Below are 26,535 nucleotides of genomic sequence, written 5' to 3'. Positions count from 1 at the left end.
TATTTGCTACGCGGTGTCTTGCTTTGGCGTGACCATGTTAAACAGACTTTGTGGTATCTTTGTGGGATACTGCTATAAAACTGTATTGGTGCGTGCTAGCGAACTAGCAGCCATGCACTCACATACACATTCATGCACATAATGGCAATGTTGACCCATCTTTCTTTCATAATGACTCACTGTAAGTTCTTGATGTCATTGTAAGAGGTGACCCGGACTAACGCATGTTATTGTATATTCTTTACGTAAATCGATGTGTTACACGTACCTCTGTTTTAACTTTGTGTAGTCTTGAAATATTGCATGTGGTTTTATCGTCGCAATAATCAATCCCGTATTAAACCAGTGGTCCTCACTTTGTTTCCAGCAAAAACACGTCTACTATATACTCATGTCTCACAGACCATCAATAACTCCGCCATCAACACCAATCTAACTTCCGATTTTAAACCCCTCCTCCCCGATAACATCGACTACACATCCTGATACAAACCCAATTACTGGGATATAACCTAAACTCTGGTTCCCATCCTTCCTGTGGCGCACCCTCCACATTATCAAATCCACATACATTATCCGTGTCATCATACACTTTGGGCGAAGCTACATTTTACAGATGTAAATAATCCCTAACACAGAATGACCGTAACGTTGAACAGCCCACTAAGATAAGCTGGTTGATGGCTAAAGTCAGATTAAGACCAAACCCACTGACAGCTGAAATTAGCCCAAAGCATCTCGCAGTACTGTTTGGCACGAAAATTGAAGAGCTCGACAACACGACATTCCGTGTGTGTCAGTTCCGAATGTAAAGGATTCAAACGCCCAAAATGAGTTCACAATTTTCAAAGTTTGTTCGTCACGTGAACCGGTCGTGTCATCCACTTTGTTTGTGACAATGGATAAAAAGGGAAGACCACAATCGAGCCGCTATTTTACAGAACCACAATACAAATGAAATTCCAATATTGTTAACTTATCTTAATTAAATGAGGAAACATGACGCCAGGATACTTTTCTTATTTTCAGAAACTTCAAAAATCTCGACTCAAAAAAATGCCAATATGATAAGCGATAAATTGCATATACACGTAGTTGTTTCAGTGTCAATAGTAAACAATCGTCTCAGGAAGCTTGACGTGATGATTCTGTTATATTTTCCTGGCGTAACCTTCCTCTGTGACTGACCCTTGAATGTACCTCTTTGGAATTTCCAGGCTAATGGCCATCCTGCTCCTACTACACTAGTTATGAAGGGCATTTCAAAGTAAACGATCACCCTCCGTTATTACCGCCGGATCATCTACACATGCCAAGACGGTAGTTTTCAAACACGCATCCCCCTGACAAACCCCCGCGTACCCCAAAGTAAACTGGTTATCTGGGATTATTGCGATGTAGGAAACTAAAGGCAGACTTGTATCTTCTCACGCAGAGTGTCACTTCAAGTGAATTAACTTCATCTTAATATGCACACTTTCCATGTGAAAATGAAACACCGTGTAATATCTCCATGTAAGAAGAAGTTTCGTATAAATATAACATTTGTTTGTGCTTACCAATGAAAATACTGAGATAGCATTTTCAGATCATGCCAATAGCTACCTGACATCCCTTCTCTTGCTTCCACCGCAGCTGGCAACACCTTAGAATAACAACTAGTCTCTGAAATGAACATATTTTACTGAAAAAGAGTTCAAAGTTAAAAATATCTTTAAAAATGAAATGGAGCCCTGAGACTTTCTTCATTTTCAGGGAATCTAGACTGCCACATTTTCTAGACTTGCATGGGCTTTATTGGATATATTTGCTTCAGGGTCTGTCCATTCTCTTCCCATAGAGGTTACTCCTGTCATATCTTCCTACGTAGATGACAGGAGTTAACCTCCGTGGGAAGAGAATGGGGTCTGTACGACAGACTAGCATCACCCGGTAAGACCTGGCTTTGATGAACAGCAGGTGGAATGCACAGGTGGTCTGTTGATATGATGAGTCGAAAGACGGGGAAGAGGAAGAGAGGAGGTGGTGTCACAGATTTTGTTCTGGAGAGATTTGGGGGAGGGGGCATGTCAGCGATTATGTACACATGTACAAGGGGGTCAGCACTTTTGTACGATAGATAGAATATAATCATGCTTAATTTTTGTCGGAAGGGTGGAGTGTAATTGATTACATACATGACATACATGGCGGTCACTTTATCAACTGTAGTCATATCGTCGGAATATTGCTGAGTGAAGCGTTACACACCAGCCAAAGTATAACAGACATATTGCCTTAGAGCATATATTTGTGGTGAATCGGCTAACGGGTTCAGTGTCAAAGTTAGACAATTCCAAATTACACTTGGAGCAGTACAGATACAGGTAAGGACAAAACTTTATGGATGAGCAGTTTCTTTCTTCAGGTGAAGCGACGTTTCGATACAGCTTCTTGTAATCGTTGTCAAGCAAACTTGTAAGAGGCAGATAGGAGCGGTAAATATAAGGGTTGTGTGTGTGTGTGTGTGTGTGTATATATATACATATATATATACATATGTGTGTATATATATACATATATATATATATACACACACACACACACACATATATATATAGACACACATACATACATATATGTGTGTGTGTATGTGTGTGTGTGTGTGTGTGTGTGTGTGTGTGCATACAGCAACTAATTAACAAAATCAACAGGAACTAACTGGGCAGCACAGTATTTACATGTAGAAGCCATAACAATAGACTGCATACAGAAGCCAATAGGGAGTACAAGGCAGGAGAGTATGGAAATGTTTATACAAGTTGCTAGGGTGATTCATAGGCAGTATGGACGTACAGGAGCAAGGAGCAATATGATGACAAGGCATTACCAATCCGACTTCACCAAACGGAAATTAACAGAGGCCATCCACACCAAACGACACCGATCAGAGATCAAGGTTACTTCATCCCGTCAGCATATGACGAACGTATCAACGAACGCTAAGTGCTTGTAACATGTCCAACTCTAAAACTCTGTACCTCCCACTGGCTTCAGTATGCCACCTATTGTCACTGGCCTCTACATGCAATCCCGTGTCATCACATTGCTCCTGTACGTTCATACTTCATGTCAATCAATCTTATCGGATTCATCAACTTCTAAACATGCCTCTCAAAGAAGCAGTACAGATAGATTTAATCACAACGTACCACAAGGCAAATACAGTATGAATAATGAGGATGCAACCAATCACAGCATGCCAAAGGGGGAATACAGTGAGAGCAGTAAAGATACAACCAATCACAGCATGCCACAGGGGGAATACAGTGTGAGGAGTAAAGACACAACCAATCACAGCATGCCACAGGGGGAATACAGTGTGAGGAGTAAAGACACAACCAATCACAGCATGCCACAGGGGGAATACAGTGTGAAGAGTAAAGACACAACCAATCACAGCATGCCACAGGGGGAATACAGTGAGAGCAGTAAAGATACAACCAATCACAACGTGCCACAGGGGGAATACAGTGAGAGCAGTAAAGATACAACCAATCACAGCATGCCACATGGAAAATACTGTGTGAGCAGGAAAGACACAACCAATCACAACATGCCACAGGGAGAATACAGTGTGAGGAGTAAAAATATAACCAATCACATCATGCCACATGAGGAATACGACACAAGCCGTTAAGATACAACCAATCACAACATGCCACAGGGGGAATACAGTGAGAGCAGTAAAGACACAACCAATCACACCATACCACGGGGAGAATACAGTGTGAGCAGTAAAGATATAACCAGTCACAACGTGCCACCGGGGGAATCCAATGAGAGCGGTAAAGATAAAGTCACACCATACCACGGGGAGAATACAGTGTGAGCAGTAGAGATACAACCAATAACAGTGGGTTACGAGGTGAATGAATACAGACAGTACCAATCAGTAGCGATACCAGAGATAAATTACAACTAACAATACACAAAAATATGCTTTACCAGAACAGATAACCGAAGCACCAATGTGCATTATCTTGTATCACCTAAGAAAAAATAAAAGCTCCATTTTCACTCGTCTATTGTCAAGCCATTGTTATGTTAACACGTCACCTTGACAACTACATAGTTATAACTAACCATTTCAATAATTACTACTGTTCAAGCAATTTACTGTTATATTGAAAGATAATACATGCCACTCAAACAAGTCATTAAAACAATCTGACTGTCATTCCAAACCACTAATCTCACACGGAAGTGAAAGAAAAATTAACAAATGGAGAAATAATTTTTAAGGATTTCCAAAGCATAAATATCTCATCTGTACACAATGATCTGTCCAGCACCCTGGATTATCGTTAAGTAATACATTTCTTTAACATTGCGTGTGTTGTGTTAATGGCTGTCCTGCGGAGATGGCGTTGCTGTATTATCCTAATACATGTAATCATACCCGCCAATACGCTTCAATCAATTTACGACCTTCGCAGTAAGCTTGGAGCAATTGTAGCTTTGTAATACACCACCAACAAATCTAGCCGTTTATGCAGATACCTTGAACACTATAATTCGAGTCTAGCCCAAAACATGTATAGCCGTCTCATGATTTCAGTTGACCTATCATGTTCATATAGTTATGGCTAATTAGATGTTGATTTACAAAAGCGTGGTTGATTAACGTGTTAATTGTAAAATGCCACAATGTCACGTGGAACTTTGGACCAGACTCTCTGCACTCTCTTCGCAACACTCTGTCGGTGAGTATTTATCAAACATCTTTTGTTCAACATTCTACAAATCGTAATGGTTTCGTTTTTGTACAAGTAAAGTCAAGAAACCAAATGATGAATTCAGTTTTAAACCACATCGTTGTTATATATGTGTCTTGTATTTACACCCATATGTTATATTCTAGAGAACAAGACTGAGTGTAAACCATGTACATGTTCCAGAAATTAACTCTCATATGTTTCCTACGTTTTCATCACAAATCGAATGTGTTAGGATTGTTGTGTAACGCTTAATTATTTTTACGGTAAAGTTTCGATCTACCGATGACATATATCGCACTCGTGAACATTTAAGAACCGTTACGTGTGAATATCACGTTTCCCGTGCAATTGAAGATATTTTGTGGGTGTTCCTACAAAAAGGAACGCGATCACTTGTCGCTCATTCAAGAAAGAAATTTGAACAATACCAAGAAACCACTGGCGCAGTTTAATTGATGAGAGCATGTTTTAGCCGTCTCAGGCATTCAGCTAGCAATTTATTACGGCGAAGGGGCAGCTGGCAGATCATGTATATGAATGCTCGTTTGTGCTGTTCAATATTTCGGATGAAATTTGGTTCCATATCGCAAACACATCCATCAGACCAAACATCTACAATAATTTAATTTGGAAACATAAACATTTTGTTTAATCTAACTAGTCCATAACAATGGACTTGGACAGGTACCGGTAGAAAACACAAGAGGCGATATAACCATACATTACTGTAATTGCCCTGTCAGACTCAGACACTCCGGCAGACGTAGAGAACAGGGGTGTGATTTCTTGTCACTATATATGCAAAGATAATGTCAAAGAACGAGGATAAATGCGATCTGAGGAAAATTACGAGCACCGATGTTCACCCTTTCTGCATAAACAGGAAATACAAACATTCGTCAAATAATGACAGTTTATTCCGGACTTATTTCCAATTTTCTCTGAGGATTTGTTAAATGTCTTCTCGAAATAAGAAAATGCTTTAGTTATGCAAAAACGCATTATCATATATTTTTAAAAATAATGTAGCACATTAAAAAGAGATATTATATGTGCAGTATGAAATATCTGACAATGCTTTCGACCAGTTCTGAATCTATACGAACCAACGGTCAAAGAAATAACAGCGTGCATATAACCTATCAAAATATCCAGCCGCTCTTCAAGATATTCAGAGATCTTCAAGATATTAGCGATGGTCAAGGCCCCTGAGGCAGCTGTGTAAATGATCTCTATGTCCAGTATGTTGTTTTATAAGATACACAATCTTTTCCAAACAGTCGCATCTTTCATGTACACCCCAAACCCCCTGTCTTTAGATTAGCACGATAAGAAGGCAGTGGAGAGTGGTGCTGGATGCTTGTCAGGGTAACACATGTATACCTCGGGATTCTGTGTCCACCCACACGTGGCGCGCCATGATGGGGTAAGATGATGAATGGACTGAGAGGATTTTGTTCTACAAACAAAATCCATTCCTGTTTTACCATAAAAAATGTTATTTGAAATGCTAGCAAAAACAGAAATGACAAATTACATCGACATAAACACCTGTTTTCAATGTTTCATTTGTCTGTTTGATTGCTGATAAACTCCATTTTGGTGTCGTTTTAGCACCAACCTGGTCTTCATCAGACCACTCGAGTTGGTGAGGAACCGGCGTTGCTTATCCACACCGAAGAGCGTTAATCTGTTCCTCTCAGGAGAACTGATCTGTAATGTATTTTTAACAGAAGAGGTCACTGTTGGGAGTTTGACATCCTTGTTATAACATGATAGAGATTGGAACACGGCCGTAGTGTGAAGACGTGCAAACTCCTCACAGTGTTAGAGGATTAATAATATTTCCGAAAGTGGCTGACACTTGGGGAACATTTCTTTGTGATTTACGGTGTTTCCATGTATATATGTAATGGGTGTTCTTTTCTCTTCAGCATCGTAACTGCTCATTTGGAACAGATCACGTACAGCTTTTATACACGGACGTCGCTTCTTTCACTTTAACGAAGATTAATGGGCAGCGGATGTGCATGTGATTTCGACTAAGGAATAGTGAAAGTGTATGTGTTTTCAGTCAAGCAAAAGTTAACAAGTGAACTGGTTGACTGTACAACTAACAGGCACAAATTGGCACTTCAACACTGCAAGACTTGATAACAGTTTTTACCCCAAAAAGAGATCTTGCTTTGAAAAATCGTGTCGCTAGCTTGAAACAAGGTCTTTCTTTTTGAAGTTAATGTCCAAATATGGAAGGGATGAACAAACGTATTTCTGATGGACTCCAGAAGGCTACGGAGGAATGTATAAAGAGCATCAAACACCTGTACCCCAAGAGGTTTTGCAATGCGACATTCGACGGCTACATCTGTTGGCCACCTACTTTACCAGGGATGACCATCAGTAAACCTTGCCCTTCAGTTGACGGTTTCACATCAACTGGTTACGCCTACAAGAAGTGTAATAGGAATGGCACATGGTATAGTCCACCGGGAAACGAACTCGCGGTTTGGACAAATTACTCAACCTGCGTCCTGCCTGACGAGGAAGAGGAGACAACTCCCTACGTCCCTACCGCGGCAGTGCAGGAGGTGACTATAGATGTCGCTGTGCTCACAAACGACCTTCTCTTCTACTTCCTGAACTGTATCGCCGCTCTCGCCCTGATCATTGCAATCATCATATTCGGATGTTGCATCAAGAAATGGTCTCTACGCTATCAGATTCTCATCCCACTATTCCTATCCGCTCTGCTTATGTCCCTTGTGTCATTGACCTTCAACGTGATGCAATATATCGACGACCCGACACAAAGCGATCGTAGCTTATCAGAAAATCCAACATCTTGCATCACAATAACCTATCTGAGAAGATTCTCGGAACTTGCCACCTACTCCTGGTTGATGGTTCTCGGAATAAATTACATGATCTGGCTAAGAAAATGCAGTCTTAACAGGGGGCGTCTCCTCCTTTCCTTCTTCTTGGGATTCGGACTTCCGGTAATGCTAGCTTCCGCCTGGGTAGTGGCCGTAACCTTTTTCCTTCGTAGCAACCTAGCGTGCGTATTGTACTATCAACAAGACAGCACCCACTGGATCACGGACGCCCCGAAGTTCCTCATCATCGCAATTGCTCTGTTCATGTTCTTTCTGTGTATGTGGTGGGCAACCTGTCGTCCTCTTGTCGCCTACGAGTGTACTGAGATCCGTCTAGTGTTGCAGAGTGTGTGGAAGGTTGCGTTGCTCCTGCTACTTCTTGCGGCGGCGGAATTCTACCTCACTCTTTGCTCGTATGGTATTGCGGAGTCGGTCTCTGTTGCAGAGACTATTGTGACGGGAATTCGGCCTCTTCTCATCGCCGTCGTTCTGTGTTTCTTAGACACGGAGACGTGGTGCTGCTGCTACTACTAGATGACCTTCTCAACCAGCATTCACAACGGAGTATATACATGTTCCAAATCCTATTTTCCATTGCTATATGCATTCAACGAAACTAACATTGTAGGCCCTGCTGAAAACATCAATTTGCAACATTTCGCAAGTGTTCGGATCATGCGTAAGTTTTCTTGTTGTGTCCCGTGTGCTAAAAGTACAGTGTTCCTTTGTTTTAACAGAGAGTTAAAGGTTTCAGACCTTCAGTACTTTGGATACAATGTTTAACTCAGCCATGTCAAAAACCATACCCGTTTGGAAAGCAGGTGCTGTGCCTGTCAGTCTACTCAGTTAATGTCGGATTATATTTTGTACACATGGCTTCACTTACCATTTATATGTGAAAGCGATAGAGATCTTAGGTTGACTCGAGGTGAAAGAATATCTGTAATTGTTGCCGGTGTCATTAGTGCAACCATCAGTCACATCGTAGGACAGCCGGTGTATCACCAGTTGGACGTTATGATAGCTGATGTTTCAGCAAAACCGGTGGTTGCTGCTTGAGTTTTGGAAACTCCATGGTTTACATTGGGTGTCCTGAACTAGTACTTGTTCTACCGTTCTAGAAAGCGATGGTTGGTCCAAGGTGATTGTAATTAAGTATCATTTTTTAACACAGACGTATAACAGTCATGGCGCTACGATCGCTTTTGGGAACGGATCCCCGCGGGACGTTACGTGTGCAGTAGTTTTCTTCTGCCTATTAAGATTTCCTTTGGATTTTGGAACTGATGTTATCTCGAAACTAAAAGCCTCAACACATGTACAATATTATAACTCATGCTAGATATACCAACATTACTTATGACAAGTAGAACGTTTGCCGACTGATTATCGCAACAGGTGGCACACGCTGGATGGGTCCGATGACAACAACATCCTTTGTAGAGACGTAATCAGGCTAGCAATTATTACGCCGACAGCATCGATTGATGTTGCACTGCCTGGGTGCCCCGGAGCCCGCATTGTGTCTTGTATCTCACCAGGTATCCACAATGGCACTTACCTCACCGGTTCTAGTGGCAACCTCTTAGACGGGCTGTAGCACTGAAACAAATGTGTTAAGAGGTGAGAGCTCTTTAATGGCATATTAGACCTTCACTATTTCGTGAATTATTCCTTTGACATAGACTTTACGATTTGCACACGTATAGAAGATCATGAAACGTACATTTTATCTGATCAAGTTTACGTTTGGGCGCACCCGTTTTAAATAAGTGTTTTTATTATGAGGGGTTTTCCCCATTATTTTATATTTCAGGAAATTAACTCCCACAGTATTGTTTCAATTTTGATAAGTATGTTTATGTTATCTTTAAAATGTGAGGAACCTGTCAGAGACCACATTGAGCTTCCTGCATGACTGAATAGTATAAACCTCAATCTGTTCCAGTAGGTTGTCAGATGTTCCAGTTGATGGTTTTGTTTACTTAATATCATCCAAGTTCCTTCCAAGTACTGGCAAGTATAAGGCACGTGGATATGATCTACAGCCGATGTCAATATATTACACATAATGTATTATATAAATTTGATTAAATGCCTATTGATGCATGCATCGATTCTAAACAAAATTCAAACATGTTTAGATAATTGATATTCACAGATATTCACCTTTTTCTTGAAAATATATAAAATGTTGAAATTCGAATGCACCTGCTTAGGGTGTATCGATGTTTTATTTTGGCTGAGAAGGGGTTACTTCTTGGGTTTATATCCGAAACATCACAGAACATGGCGAATATGTTCCTAAACCGTTTGGGATTTAAACTCTTCATGGAGATGACTCACATTAACCTCAGCTGCAATACCAATATTTGCTTCGCTACAGATCCCTCATTATACCCCGCTACAAAACCCACATGTTATTCCACTCCATGACCCACATTGTATACCGCTGCAGAACCCACATTGTACACCGCTGCAGAACCCACATTGTTCTCCGCTCCAGGAGCCACATTGTACTCCGCTACAAAACCCACATTGTACTCCGTTACAAAACTCACATGCTACTCCACTCCAGGAGCCACATTGTACTCCGCTACAGAACCCACATTGTACTCCGTTACAGACCCCACATTGCACTCCGCTACAGAACCCACATTGTACACCGCTACAGAACCCACATATTACTCAGCTCTAAGAGCCACATTACACTCCGCTACAGAACCCACATTGTACTCCGTTCCAGGAGCCACATTGTGCTCCGTTACAAAACCCACATGTTACTCCACTCCAAGAGCCACATTGTATTCCGCTACAGAACCCACATTGCACTCCGCTACAGAACCCACATTGTACTTCGTTCCAGGATCCACATTGTACTCCGCTACAGAACCCACATTGTACTCCGCTACAGAATCCACATTGTACTCCGCTACAGAACCCACATTGTACTCCGCTACAGAACCCACACTGTACTCCGTTACCGAACCCACATTGTGCTCCGCTACAAAACCCACATGTTACTCCACCCAATTACCCACATTGCACTGCGGTACAAACCCCACATTTTACTCCATTACAGAACTGACATTGTACTCCACTACAGAACTCACATTGTACACCGCTACAGAACCCGCCGCTACAGGATTCACACCTCACCCGTCTAGATGTACGTATAGATTGTATGATAATGGTCATTTACCGCTGGTATTATTTTTTATCGCCGTGTGGTCAAGCACCTCATGACAGCTTTCACTGCCAGTATATATGTTTACGTATTTTTGTTTGGACCGTTTGTTCCTCCTATTCTGTAAATATGTGATATGCTTTGATGTCTGTAGAAAAATTACACAAATGTTATAGATAATTGCACATGATAAGTGTAGAAATAATTATGAGGGCCTCGCCTGTGTTCGTGTCAAAACCTCAGCTTACCAAGGCCCTCTGTACAAAGTGTGAAGATCTACCGTATTTCCACTATTAGACGTCATGAATCCAATAAATGTCTATCTCTGTTTTAAGCCTATTTATATGCTTAAGCAACAAACAATAGAACCTGGGTGTCTTGCACCATGATATTTTACTAATTCATTGAGGCCGTTTTCTGCTGATTCTACCATTTGTAGAGTAGTAGAATTTTTTATTTGGTAAAGTAGAACGTGGCCATGTGCCTGTATTTAACAGAACAGACTCCGAGCCTCTAGCGGGCCAACGGAATGGGCGAAATTAATGCATTGATAAAATCCCGGACGTCTAATAGAGTAAATGCGTCATGTATTTGTCACTCGTTTCATGGTAGTTTGAATCATGCACCTACTGTTTCTTGCCATCATTATATCATTGTAACTATGTAATTATCCAGCGTGTATCCTAGTTCTACCTATACAGAGCTATGGTAGTTCCGGAACTGCCAGTAAAACTTTACCAACTCAACATCGTGTATTGAAATTTATATTGACTGGTACTTTCTGTTAGTCTTTCCAATGGACCGTGAAACAAAATTCTTCCAAAGTTCACAGCAAGTCTACATTAATTTGGCGAATTAGATTTCTTCATTATTTAGGAAAAAGTATTTTCTGGTTTCCTCTTAGTGTATGAGACGGAATTCAATTATATAACCATGCAATCCTAGTATCATATTCTCTATCATTAAGGCTGCTAAATGTATACACATCTGATATGCTATCTTTGAAACCCAAGCAAGTGACTGAAGTAAAAGAGTAAGTTCTACAAAACAACCATGTGTCTGATGAGCTCATGTTTCCCTATGAAAGATTTACGTCGATTAGAAATGATGTATTCTTTTGGCACCGTGTAAAGTCACAAGTTCCCATTCATTCCAGAAATAAATTGTTTTTAACCCGCATATCGTCTTTCTTCTTTCTTCTTTATTTTTTCAAAACGGAACTGTTGTGTGGTCCGTGTCGTTATTGTTGTTTTATAATTGAGTGAATGATACGTATCTATACCAGCAGACTTACAATCACAACATATCACTTACTAAACGACCCTCTCACAGAAACACTTATGTGTATATATGACAGCTCCGTGCGCCTGACAAAATTTTATCATAAATGTTTTATTAAGACACCTGTATCTATTTATCCTTACGTGGTTTATAACAGTATTGGTTTGAAAGCCTTCCCCTTTGTCAAATCAAATCCACCCCAGAATTAACTGCTCATCGTATTGTCCGATGTTATTACTGACTTTAGCAGAACAATGACTTGAGTAAAAGTTACATGGATGTCCACACTCCTACGCTGACCAATCCTTGTTTTCCACAGGACTCCAGGTAGGGCATCATCAAGTACCATCATTTATTATCTGACATCATACATAAATATTGCTTTCTGGTAGGCCAAGCGATCTTCTGTTATTTCCAATGTGTCCCGCTTACAAGTGAGTAACATTTTCTATGTACCACGCTGGGAATGCCGAACTCATTTGGTACTTCGTCAAAGAGTTCGTGGTTGTAATTCTTTATCGTGAGTAGCATTCAATCACGTATGATGTACGGAAAATAACCATGTTTTGCGAATGCTAATCGAGGGAAGGGAGATAACTCTAAATTTGTTTTTCGTGTTTGCACAAAGTTTGTATCCGTACTTCACATTCAAAATGCAAACATTCAAATTCAAAATTAACGTCGTGGTGTTCGGTAAAATAAATACATTGTCCAGAGTTCCTGGGGCCCATGGGTTGATGTACCCTCATTTGCTTATATTAGGGCTGAGGGAACATAAACACACATCGAGGGTACGTCAACCCGTGTCCCCCTCGTGACCGGTGTCTTGGTTGGCCGGGGAGCTGAATCATCAACTGGTCCCAGGTGTTCTCTCTATCCACTACACCACGAATAAGGTTTGAAGTCATTTTTTAAGAACTCTATCGTCATTACAGTTAAGATAATAAAAACTACCCATGTCATGTATGCCTGACCTTTAAGAAAATTAACACTAATCCTGTGGTATACATCATTTATTCTTGATCACGTCAGCCCCACCTTCCCTTTGTCGTCACCATCATCATCATATATATATTGTCTAACACTTCCCCTGCCAAACTGAGTGAGTGAGTGAGTTAGTTTCTGAATATATATGATTTTGACACTGACCAATTTTTTCAGGAACTGTGAGACACACTAACGGTGTGTTAGTTTGGTGTTGGAGGAACCCACGTGGTGCAAGTCTTAGATCGCATCGTTGTACCCTAGCTACAAGCGTAAGTGTAGTGCTGATGAAACAATAAATTATATCAATGCGACATTAATTTTCGAGGAACGGCAGGGTAGCCTTGTGGTTAAAGCGTTCACCGGTGGTCACGCCGAAGACCCGGGGTCTATTCCCCACGAGCATAATGTCTGAAACTCATTTCTGGTGTCCCCCGCCTTGATAGTCTCGGAATATTGGTTAAAAACTAAACTCACTCACATGTATGACAACTTATAACATCGTGATACTTGTACGTCTTGAAACACAAAGTAAGTCTGCACATCGAATTGTCTCGATTCAAACAACACGTACACTCTTCCCACCTTTACTGACTGGACAAATAATCAAATACACGCCGTATTGCCGTCAAAATCATCGTCAGGAGCAGCAACGTCACTATTGTCAACGTGGTCTTACGTGTCCTGTTGGTCATGATCATTATGTTCATTATGCGTTGACATGTTTCCAACACTCATTGCCCTATATGCCGTGATCGTATCGTGCAGTTATCACACTTGACATTTACTACAGTTCTAATTGCCCATTGTAATCGACGCTTTTCCACCCCAATCAGCCCTTGTCGTGGTCTGTGATACGGCCGTCAACTATAAATTTGATGTTGGTCATATGAGCTGGTCTGCCAACTAATTACTAACATGGTTTATGTGAAGTAATTGTTATATGTGATAATGATCCGTATTTTGTCATATCAACTGGGTGCGTAATACGTTATGTATATGCACAGGCTGTGGTTAATAACGCAATTTGAAAATGAAAACCAGTGACTTAGTTTAGAGTTTAGTTCTTTAGTTTTCAGTTCTAGTTTCTAGGTACATGCTAAAGTCAAGGCATAAAAGTATGTGATAATGCAACGAATAACTCGTTCCTGCCTTAAGTTTTGCACAAGGGTAAAACCCATTCATGGCTTCGTCGCCATGACGTAATTGGAAATGTTCTTAAAGCGGCATAAAATCTACTTCAAAATTCAATTAAATGTGCACAATATTTGAAAATGAAACCCAGATAAACTGTATACAGGCTCACAATAATTATGCTCAAACCAAATGCAAGGTTAAGGCATTTTCCCTCTGTGGAGTCTATCCTAAATTTCCGTTGTTGTGAGAGTGAGGAAAGCAATGCAAACACATGACGAACGCTTTATCTTTGAACATAATTCATATATTAACAAATACCCACATCTAAACTGAACAAGAGCCCCAGTGAGACGGGAATTCAGAAGAAGTCTAGACATGCTTTTAATTGGAGCATTAGCATTGCAGGGAGGCTAGGCAGTTGGAAACTAATGTGGTTTAGGGACTATGAGACAAACAATGCGCACGCATGGAGTATGTTCAATGTTATGCATCGAGGTATTGAGTGAGTGAAGTTTTGCGCAATATTCCAGCAGTATGACAGGGGTGGGACTCCAGAAATGGGTTTCACATGTTGTACCCATCTGGGAAATCGAACCCGGATCGTCGACGTGACGCACATCGATGCAAGGATAAGGAGCAAGTTCGTGCTCATTAACGCTGCATTAGAGACGGGAGCCAGTAGAAATAGCGGGAGTCCTCTTGTGGTTAGAGGTTTATACATGTGATCGACGGTCTAACTGGGTGACATTTTTGGTCGTGTGTCCCCGACTGCGACGGCGTAGGATGCTGTGTATAAACCCCTAGACTAACATCCACTTACACAAGTCTGCGTGACAAAAAGTAGAAGCTTGAATTCATAATTTTCAGCTAATATCAATAACAAGAACTAATTGTCCCCTTATCAGGGCCATGTCCTTGTTATGCGTATTTTCTACGTGAGTGAGTGAGTTTAGTTTTACCCGAACTCCGCAATATTCCAGTCATATGGCGGTGGTCTGTAAATAATCGAGTCTGGACCAGACAATCCAGTGATCAACAACATGAGCATCGATCTGCGCAATATTGGGAACCGATGACATGTGTCAACCAAGTCGGCGAACCTGACCACCCGATCCCGTTAGTCACTTCTTACGACAAGCATAGTCGCCTTTTATGGCAAGCATGGGTTGATGAAGGTCTTCTCTACCCCGGGACTTTCACGGGTTATTTTCTACGTATCTCGACTTGCCTATCATAATGATAGAAGTACTACAGGGAGAAAGACCGTCACGATACAGTTTGAGTGAGCGAGTGAGAACTTGTTAACGCCGCACTCAGCAATGTACTAGCTCAAAGGCGGTGGCCTGTAAATTATTGAGTCTGGATAAGGTAATCCAGCGATCAATAGCATGAGCATTGATCTACGTAATTGGGATGCGATGACATGTGTTAACCAAGTCAGCGAGTCTGGCCACCCGATCCCGTTAGTCGTCTCTTGCAAGCATGAGTTAGTGAAGATCAGTTCTAACCCGGATCTTCACGAGGCGATGCAGCTTGAAATAAGCTAGTGGGTATGCTTGGTCCAATCTTCCTATACACTGTGGACCTCAGAATCCTATGTTCGACTCCCGGCCCAATTATCGTTTTTTGTTTTTGTCAGCAGTGTGCTCGTGAGTTTCACCGAAGTGATAACATCTGAGACCTTCGTTACTTAGGATGTTCCTCCCACAAAAGCAGACATGCCGTGATACAATTGAAATACTGTAAAACTGTTAAACCTTCGCTCCATTATTATCGACGAAGCTGTCAAGTATGCCCATAGATTAGTCCTCTGCTGCCCATACGTTAGGAACACATTATGAGCGACAGTTCCTTGGTGCGCAATAAAGTCATCAATCAATCCAACCCTGGGGATAAACCTTCTGAACTGGGGCGCGGAAAGCACCGTGTTTAATATGAGAGAGACGCCAGGGCATAGGTGAAGTTTGGTGTCCATCATGAATGGCTAATTCCACAATATTCAAGTCACAGAAACATACTTTCAAGAACGTATCAGTGTTGCTTGTATGTGTACATATACATCGGTCGCCAAACGTCTCCACAGATCATCTCCAGGATGTATTTGATAGCCAATTAATTTGCGGGCCTAATGTCTCTCAGACAGCATCCTGTTTAACAATTAACCCTTGTCTGGGAATTTTGTGAGTCAAGGAAAGCATCCTAGATGCGTCTTATCAAGCCTGGTTGATGACGGCTTGAGGGAAGTAGTCCTTATCTCGCTTATTTGCCGGATTGAGGATGCACCTATCCTTCACTGAACGCGGGGGGCGGCGCTATCAACGGCAGTAACATATTGTCGTCACATCACGGCGTCACGGCGTCACGGCGTCACGGCGTCTCGACGTCGTGTCCTGGGCTATATGGCGCCTGACTGTAAATAATCGTTGCTTTCTTGACAATCCAGTCATCGACAACATGAGCATCGATTTACGCAATTGGGATACGATGGCATGTGTCAATCCTGTCAGCAAACCTGACAACCCGTTAGCCTCTTCTCACGACAAGCGTGGGTTACTGGTTTCTAATTCTAATCCGGGTGGGTTTTGCGGGAACATATGACTGTTACCCGGTCCTTATACCCTGACGTTGGATTTCGCTTAGGGTTTACGGCACGTTAAACAAAACTCACTCACTGACTAGGCTGTTAGGATAGCCTACTTGTCACATTGCCTCACTCCGAAGATCTCCACATGGGTACAATGTGTAAAGCCAATTTCTGGTGGCCCAAGGCCGTGGAGATTGTTAGAATATTGCTGATACTCACTCACTCAGTGATAAACTGTATCTATCGCCTACCTCAAACTATTATCATCAGATGATTCTATACTTAGCATCGTTGCAAATATATGTGCAGTTCACAAAGTTTCTCTCTCTGGTGATTCCTAGTGAAAAAATCTCATTTTGTGAGAATTTAAGAGAAATCGTAACATCAAATGTTAAAACAAGGTCAAAATATGTAATGAATCTTACTGCTGACATCACTATGATACGTGTACCTCATTAATAATGTTCCTGCAGTGTCATCAATGGTGGGCAGAAGCATGTAAATTGTATTGGTACCGCTTTCTCTGAGAGAGTACTCTATCTTGACAAAAGGTGGAATAAACATTGCAAATGCAATGCGAATGCTAACTATATCGGCGCTCAGTAATAAACAGGGATTCTTCTCTTTGGTTTCGCCTAGAGTAACATGTAGTCTTTGAAAAGAACATAATTTAGAGTAAAAATTATAACATATATTAATAAAACGTACTTAAAAGAACCCCCGAGATCAACTTCTTCATTTCAGAACCTTCTAGGACCAACACATTCTAGACTTAAACTTGCCGTTCTCCCCTACATCTGCATGCAGTCCCTGATCCACATCATTTCCTCCTACTGCCAAGCAATTTCTGCATTGCTGAAGCTTTAAATGAAGCAAGTATAGATCATCTCTGGTCTCCGTGGGACTCCTTTATAATCCAGATAGGTTAATTTGTTGCTATCAAAATTATATATCCAGAGACTAAGCATTGGTCTAACAACGGCCAATCAATGATTCACGTTTGACGCCTGTTGTCTTGTATTTTCCCTTTGGTTTCTTCTGACAATTTGTCCACATTATCAAGATTCTCTACTGGAAATAAAGATAATGGCTCCACTTTAAAAATGTCACGCTGGGAGACTAACGTATAGTCCCTGAAAATACATAATTGTGACAGTAACAAATAATCACATTTAAATTGGAAAGGAGCTCCAGTGAGATTCTTGAACCTGACGAAATCTAGACTTGCTTCATTTAGATCTTCATTACAGGGAAGGCTTGGCAGTTGGGAACATAATGCAGATCAGGGACTGTGAGACAGACTATCAGGTTGGGTGCAATGGTGAATCTACTTCCCTCGAGTCAGCCATGTACACAAGACCCGCCTTACGCTGTATTCCCACACAGTCTCGGCCGCCCCTGGGTTTTTCTCAGGGTTCACATCCCAGACCCCTCCCTATCTAACCTTTGAACTCAAAATCTGCTGGGATAAACAATGTTAGTGAAACCAGTCAGTCGGACCCCACCTGTGTGACCATGTTTACATATGCGGAACCTACGAGCATCGCCCGAGGGCGTGTATGTCGTGATTATAGCCGAGATTTTCCGAACGACCCAGCCCAATGTCTGGAAAAAGACTGCAATTAAAGTCGATTACCAGAAAAAGAACGACATATCGTAGATTATAGACAGTAGAACATTACCATAAAAACACAAGTTTCATAATTTCTTTTCTGTATTTACATTTACACATAATAGCCTTAATATGATAGGAAAGAAATGATTCATGCTAGAAAGTAGAGTCACAAGAAATTCCTGTTTCATGTTATTTTCCTCTTCGAGTAAGACTGATGCTCATTCATGTTCCTTTAATATGCCAGCAACAAGCATCCCCATCCGTGTTGCTGGGTTATGTCGGTATATTTGCTTCAGCGTACACTACAGGTTGGAATTATCAGTGACCACGAGATCAACGTAATATACGTAGCACGCGGTTACTCCCTATTTCGGCGTATGTAAACAATTAGCGTTAGAAGCTGGCCCTACCAAGAGTATTACTAGGCGGAGTGGCACGACCCCATCAGGCTTACACAATACAGCTGCACTTGGTGGCCGGGCAGTTGAAGCAGCCCGCTGCCTCCTAGACTAACACTCAGTCTCTGAATATGTAATTGTATGACTATGATTGTAACAAATAATACAATAATTCATATACTAACGCTATACATTGAGCAAGAATGAAGGTAAAGTCACATGACTGGTCACATGATTACACGTAACTTGAAAAGCAGCCCAGCGGAGACAAGAGATTCAGAACTTGAGGAACTTGTTTCATTTAGGTCTACACCATAGCAGACAGGACGATATGGCCAGAAGAGAAATAATGTGGCTCAGGGAGTGTGAGACAGACTAGCTGTCTCCACGTTAACCACGTTTTACACTTTCATTTAAATGACCCTCCATCAAACTTAATACTATCTTTGATATCACCGAATTCAAATATGATACAGCATCAATGAAACGTGACCAGAAATCCCATTAATGCACAACAATTTCGCACTTTTCAACCTGAGGAATTACAATTAGTTTTCTCCATCTATCCATCGAATCTTACGACTGCATCGATGTACATTAATATGTGGAGAGCATTCGACGCTGTCAGTAGTATAATGGTTGCAAAACAGAAGGTCTGTCGCCTTCGTATTACTGGCACGCTTAACAGGACAATAAAGGCGCTGTCTTTTGGGGAGGGGAACAACGATCTTACGAATGTTCTTAGCCTCAAAAAGTACTATTTACAACATGTGTCATCATGTTTACAATATGAAATGCGTTACCATGGCATTATGCTAAATATGATTTGTGAAATGGTTAAAATGTACAAAATCTATATCTGATCTGCATGTGGGTTCTCTATATCTTTGTGCCTCTTGTGTTTACATTTGTAGTTTGTAGAATATTGCCACTGTGGAATGCTATGCATCCTATATCTACAAACAGTCTAAGAAAACTTAGTCTCAGTACTTTTCGTTACACTCCACTTCTAAGTCCAACAAAACCTAGCAGGAGGTCGCGTCAGGAAACGTTTTAGCGACCTATGACCGTCCAATCAAACGCGAGAAGGCCGAACGAATTTATCCATTCAGACAAAGGCTACTGTTTAGGGTTTGGCGGGACTGAAATAATTCGCTGGTCACTGACACTGATCCCTCAATAAACGAAAAGCCGCATAAAACACAGGTATTTGACCTGCAGAATATATGCTTAGGGGTTCCTGATGACATGGTTACCATTAGCTAATATTTCCGCAAGCTGACATCTTTGGATATTGACAAAACGCTATTTTCAGACTGTTTAATCACTGTTGACAGTATAAATAGCGTGCTCCATGTGCATTACTCAGTAGCGATAGTATGAAAATAGCATTCGGAATCGTTCGGGTACAAACCTTTCTGAGGTAAAGGTTGAAAAGGTATGTGAGGATGTCCACATTCGAGATTTGATAAGCTGTGTCCTTATTGGTCAATGTCAAAAGTTATCTGACGCGACTTCCTACTAGATTTTGTAGTGGAGTGTAACGAAAAGTACTGAGACTGATCAACAAACAGTGCTGTATCCATGAATAAGATCTATATCCCAAGTCAATGTTATCTGTGTCACAATGCATACAAGATTATATTCACATACAGTTCTGTCGAACAATCTTCCAACTCCAATATATTCCCTTCCTTCCTGGTCTTTATAAATGAGTCTAGCCTAGAGTTTCTCCCATTTCAATAGGAATTTTCGAACCTTTCAAGTTAAAGTATTATTCAGACAGTAAGCATTAGTCTATAGTTTATACACCCGCTACACTTATACTGTACACCACTATCGTTGTACGTTGTATGTTCTTCCAAATGCACCTGTTTTGTAGAGAGATACTTGAGTATGGACGAGAAGCCACGAATACACGTGGAAGATACTGCGTGTAGCTTACAACAACAAACAGGTCTGTCTCTGATGCAGCGATAACTGCAATATGCTAATATCATGGCGGGAGCGCTGCGGTCGGGTATCTCTGCACGAACTGTTTCATTGCCTTTTCACTCCTACCTCTCCCTTGACAATACAAGTGCTGAATATTTATCAGACATCAGCATTTGACTGTCAATGACTGGTCTCAGTATTCAAAGGGGACAGAAATCAAGGATGTAGTCTCCCGCAACGGCAACGCAGAAGCCTAAAGGGAGAAGGTTGTATTTTGTCACATTAATATTTGTCAGTATCTTATGCACCATAGTTCTGATCGACTGTGCAGTCTGTTCTTCTTCAAAAGTTTCATATCCGTTCGTGACACCTTTCAAGTGGTATTGCTGTAGAATACAGACGTGTCTTGTCAAGAGGGGTCAGCAGCTATGAGAACCAGTCAAATACATTACAAATCTGCGCTCCGTCTCTACATGATGATAGACAACAATGGCAACACCGGGTAATAATGAGTGGGCTGTTCTTTTCGACAAATCTAGCAATAACGCAATAACTTTAATAACCAGGCTGGTAAATGAATCAATGAATCAGAACGTGGCGAGTGGACACAGTAACACTCAGGTGACCCCACACACATGCAACCTTTTTTAACGAATCGTCGGAGTAGAAAGTGAGTCATTATGGTTTTACTCCATTTTCTAGTGAGCCTGTATTGTTTTATGCCGCTTTTGAAGCAATATTCCAGCAAGATAACGACGGGGGACACTAAAAGTGGGGGATTTCAACTTCAAACAGTGCCATGGCTGACACAAAGAATTCGTAGTTCCATGAGAGAACTTGACAAGTAACTGAGATGGACATCGTACACCACACACTCATGGTATTGTCTGCCGCAAACATGATTCTTCCAAGGAATCCCGGTATTATCAGGAATGGAATGTGACGGCCAGGCCTGACCAGGGGACAAAGCAACTTGATTCAACCACCATCATCATAATACACACTCTCAATTTTTACGCATTTTGAATCCCAACAAGTTATGACAACGAGCTTTTGTATTGAGCTTTTAATGAAAGAGAAACTGTGCACTAATCTCCCCCATGTTTTACATCAGTAATCCAATACATATATGCAGGAAGTGGAAGTGGATAACACAAGGTAGGTAGTAAGTGCTGCTACCGCTAACTGGGTGTCTATAATGCACATTTGGTCCCGTGCCCTCGCCTCGGTTCATACCAGAACCGAGCCTCTAATCTCAACACTAATGCCTGATACAAAAGCTACGTATGACGTAAACATGGAAAATTAAACAAGATCTATACAAAAGGTGCTACACAAAATGAATTATATCCATGAAAAATCATATGAAACACAGGTGTCGTAAGCAAGAAAACGAAATATGTCAATGAAAAATCATATGACACAAGAAAACGAAACATATCAGTAGAAAAGTTGTGTGAAAGTGGATATTCCAGATTGAAACGAAAGGAAATAGCTCAAATGAAAAGATATGCGACACAGCTAGCTCCAGATGTGGCGCTCGTGCCTTAAGGATGATTGATGACAGGCTTCACGTCGTCTCGCGTGTGTGTGGTCGTGGCATATCAAGGACCGTCTAAGTCTGAGCTCTAAAATACCATGGTCACTTTATAACTTTGTCACTATCAGACGCACCTGATCAGAAACATACCCATCCTCTTATCAGTTCTTCTTGCGTTTACCGGATTCGGGAAAACGTTTGGAGTTGTAAAATAAAAGTTGTTATCTTTACACGTTGATGATGGGTTTGAGACCACTCATGACGTTGCCCTTGACACATGAACCGACATACTTTGTACTCATGAAATACGAACTGGGGCTGACAGCCAAGGATTCAACTATACGGCCATTCCACCAAAGATAACACGTTCTCTTGGAAGGTACCACTTTGAAAATCCTGAATCCGCCCCTGACATGCGTCCCTGTTTGATTATAGGTGTTATCTGTCTTCTATCTGTCTGGGTGTATGACGATAAATGAACATGTCGTGGTACTGTTGCCAAGGTGGTCCTTAGCCATCACCTTCCGTGTCTCGCGCGCACAAATAGTGGGTGTGTCTGTACTCAACGACTATGTTCGCGGCCTCGCTCAACCACTACGACGTTCACTTTCCGAGGCTCATTTTCACACACTCGAACTTCGTTATCGACGAAACAGAGCAATATCGCCATTATCATCCCCGGAATACTGTCCACAACAAGATTGAAATAATCCATCCACGAGTCGGCAGACGACACACGAATCGTCTGACCGCCATTGTTGTAAACGATCACCAATAGGTAGAGATCTGCCGATGTACACAACGTCAAAAACAGGAGACATTTAATGGTTCCTTGTTTAACAAGTTTAAACTCCGGCACATCTTCATCAATCAGCCCCCTAAACGCAGCATATACGCAGACAATGAAAATACAGAACGCTATCAACACGCATGCCAGTTTAGGGGCATCCGTTATCCAGTGAGTTGCATGTGGAATCTGACCGCCGTCGCAAACGTCAGTTGAAAGGACGAACGTCACGGTAAGTGCCCATGCCGTCGCAAAGACGACAGGAATGCCGAGGCCAACTAAGTACAACACTATGACCCGTCTGCCTTTGATTATATCCCCCAGCACTGCAAAGAGATAGTACACACCGAGCACAGCGATCCATGAGTATACAGATAACTCGGAGAATCGTGTTACCGAATTCGCACATTTACAGACGACAGGGTGTCTCCAAATTGTCGTCTGCTGGAAGTCAGTTTCATAGCGCCAGACGATAATATCAACCAAACTGACGACAAATTTCATCATTGTGGATAAGAACATTGGAATGAATATCTTGTATCGCTGGGTTTTGGCTCGTACACAACACCCATATAAACACACAGCAACAAATAATGTTACAACTGAAAATGATTTCAGAACATATCCAAGAATCTCCATCGCTGTAACTTCAGACATCTCCGAAACACCTGTGTATCTGGGCGTCAAGCCAGCCATCTCTATCGAATAGTCAATACAACGTGTGTAATCCGTTAGTCCGTCCCCGTCGCTTTCAATTCGCTTCAGAGTTGAACTTTTGGTAAAACCGACCCATGTGGAGGTTGGACCACACGTCCGGTAAGCGTACCGCCTTGAAATAAATCCCCTCAATTCAGGACAGCGTTGCCTCACAGTCATGCCCGGGAGGGCGGGGGGCCAACACAGAACTCCATCGAAACTGGCTCGGCAAAACCTCTCCACCTCTGCCCACGAACCCCGGAGCGTTTTTAAACAAGCGGCCAGGCGCTGGTACGCTCTGGCATCACTTGTTGCCATGGTAACTTGTCAGAGCGGCATTACAAGTTGTGTATAAAGATATGGTCACAGATATCAACACTTGTATCTCCGAGTTCACAGAATGAACTGCGGATGTTGATGAGAGAAGTATCCCGTATCAGCAAACCTGTCTTGGTTTATCTCAACCTCCTTTAGAGAGCAGCATCTTATGCCTCCATCCAGATTGGACGCGATACACGCCTGTTTTTCATCTCTCAGCTCCCTGAAACAAACAGCTTTTTATGTCAACGATTTGATAATTTACAGTCCCTTCGGGCAATATACATGGCCGCGACCGGAGACCATTCAAAACAATCGGGGCTTAATTTAAACAGTTTGAAAAGTAATTTCTTTATCGCCATGTGTTTGGTTTAAAACACGTGATCCACCCCTCGTCGATGTACATTACCCAGATGTTATGACACATGGTAATTTCTGAGGTCCCTCGTCAACCACCTGCTGAGAAAATAAACTGCGTTGAACTTAAAGCACCCAATGATCTGATTACATGCGCATGTCTTTGATGAATCCATGTAGCCGCATAATATGTTAACGTGTTTATGTTTTACATTAAACTTACAAACATAATACGTTAACGTGTTTATGTTTTACATTAAACTTACAAACATAATTTTCATGTTTGTTAAACAGTTTGAATGACAGCATGTAGATTGTTTGATCCAATTGATAATAGTTACATATCTATTTATTTCATGGAGAAACTTCATTCTGCCGTGGCGCACATCGTAATTACTACAATAAAAGTTTAGGCAACTCAACTACATGTGTTACGTTAGGATGTACAAATCTTTTAAATTAGAAAGTTGAAATAGTTTTAATAGTGTGTGAGAAGACGCCGCTTTTAGCAATATTCCAGCAATATCACGGCGGGCGCACTAGAAATGGGCTTCACACAAAGTACCTATATGTGGAATCGAACCCGGGCCCTCGGCGCGACGAGCGAACGCTTTAATATCTTGGCCACCCCCGTCCAACAACATCAAGAGACTTGTGTGGCAACAAACGTCTGTACCCAGACACGATGTTATGGAGGAGGGGATTTCGGTTAGAAACAGAATGTTTGCTCAAACGCCATTTCAAGACATTCTGAAAAGGGCTGACTACTTTTATATCAGTATGTCCATCGGAAATGAGAGCCTTGTTTTGATAAAGCATTAATAAACAAAATATAAGCAGCATGTTCATGCATCTTGTAATACATCCTGCCTTTGTCCCTGAAAATCAACCTATTGTTGCCGGACCGATACCATTATCCTTGGAAACTTGTGTAAATGGATCCCGCCAGTGGCAACAATTTTTCTTCAGAAGCTAACTAAATTAACTTAATATATTGTTTTATGTAAAGTTTTACTGATGACTGATACACCTACTGTTATCGGAAATGAGAACTGCCAAATTCAGAAGAATGAGCAAGAGGCATTAACTGCGTAAGATGAAAGCTGGGTGATAACGTGGCTGTACTCCCAGCTGTTCGTGACACAGAACACCCTACCTGCTGGAGGCGAGTGAAGATGCCCCACTCAGCCATGTAGCCATTGAAATCAACACCAGTACTTCTCCGTTAAACAGGCATGGACAGCCGCCTGTCAGCGATAATGGAAGAATGTTGAAAGATAGCCACATATCTAGTCTTTATTGAATAATTACCCGAATAATGGTCAATTAATGAGGCTCATTTAGGAATTGGAGCCGAACCATTGCATGCCCTTATCGGTCTTGGGAAAACAGACGCAAGGTTCTCCACACACACCGGCCCGTGGACGTCCTTGCTTAGTGCAACATGTTGTCCCAGAAATAAGTTATCTTACTTCAAAATCTATCTACAAAATGAAAAACAACCCAAAGGCCCAGGCAATGCTTACTTTCAGATCTAGACTTGCTGAGACGTTCTTGAATTCAGCTGGATTTCTCTATTAATTTCTCTATCTGTGAGACCCGTCGATGCTCTTTAAAACATACACTTACTTTTATGACGTTTATGTGACGGGTGCAAATCGGATATGACCCAGTGATCCAGATATTTCCTAAGTTTTTGCCATTTTATCAAAGTAGATATCTCTTCAAGGTTTCTGAACTTGACAGGATACAGAGAGTAATTCAGTTAGTTTGACGGACGGAGTTCCATGAGCACGTACAGGCTTTTCGGCTGTGATAACGATTAACTAGATGTGCAATGGTTGGACAGGCAAGTATCAAGGTATACATTAATCTTGTTTGCTTACTTGCTGTATTTTTTTTCAATACACTTTATCATCATTTGTAATTAATCTAGCTACATACGCCCTCAGATAAATGTAATATATATAGTTGAGTTACATCACTGACTAGTCGCCGTCTTTTAAACACCAGTCGGCTAGTAGATTATCGTTTAGTCCCTCAATATATATGTATTATCTTGAATAACCCCATTTGAATCGAA

The 26,535-nt window shown here is 41.5% G+C and overlaps 3 protein-coding genes across 3 annotated transcripts in view; 2 read left to right on the top strand and 1 right to left on the bottom strand.

The window, feature by feature from the left end:
* Positions 1-26,535, top strand: part of LOC137278504 (pre-mRNA-processing factor 6-like) — a 105,117-nt gene that overhangs the window by 33,938 nt on the left and 44,644 nt on the right. The window lies entirely within an intron of this gene.
* LOC137278502 (PDF receptor-like) lies at positions 4,699-11,999 on the top strand. Its single transcript, XM_067810860.1, has 2 exons — positions 4,699-4,745; positions 6,695-11,999. The coding sequence occupies exon 2, from the start codon at positions 7,007-7,009 to the stop codon at positions 8,165-8,167; it is 1,161 nt and encodes a 386-aa protein (XP_067666961.1). The 5' UTR covers positions 4,699-4,745; positions 6,695-7,006; the 3' UTR covers positions 8,168-11,999.
* Positions 21,806-24,095, bottom strand: LOC137277103 (PDF receptor-like). Its single transcript, XM_067808767.1, has one exon. It carries the CDS (start codon positions 24,093-24,095, stop codon positions 22,857-22,859), a length of 1,239 nt encoding a protein of 412 aa, XP_067664868.1. The 3' UTR covers positions 21,806-22,856.

Source organism: Haliotis asinina, chromosome 3 (genome assembly GCF_037392515.1).
Source record: "Haliotis asinina isolate JCU_RB_2024 chromosome 3, JCU_Hal_asi_v2, whole genome shotgun sequence".
Classification (NCBI taxonomy): Eukaryota; Metazoa; Mollusca; class Gastropoda; order Lepetellida; family Haliotidae; genus Haliotis; species Haliotis asinina.
This window is presented reverse-complemented; position numbering and strand designations above follow the sequence as displayed.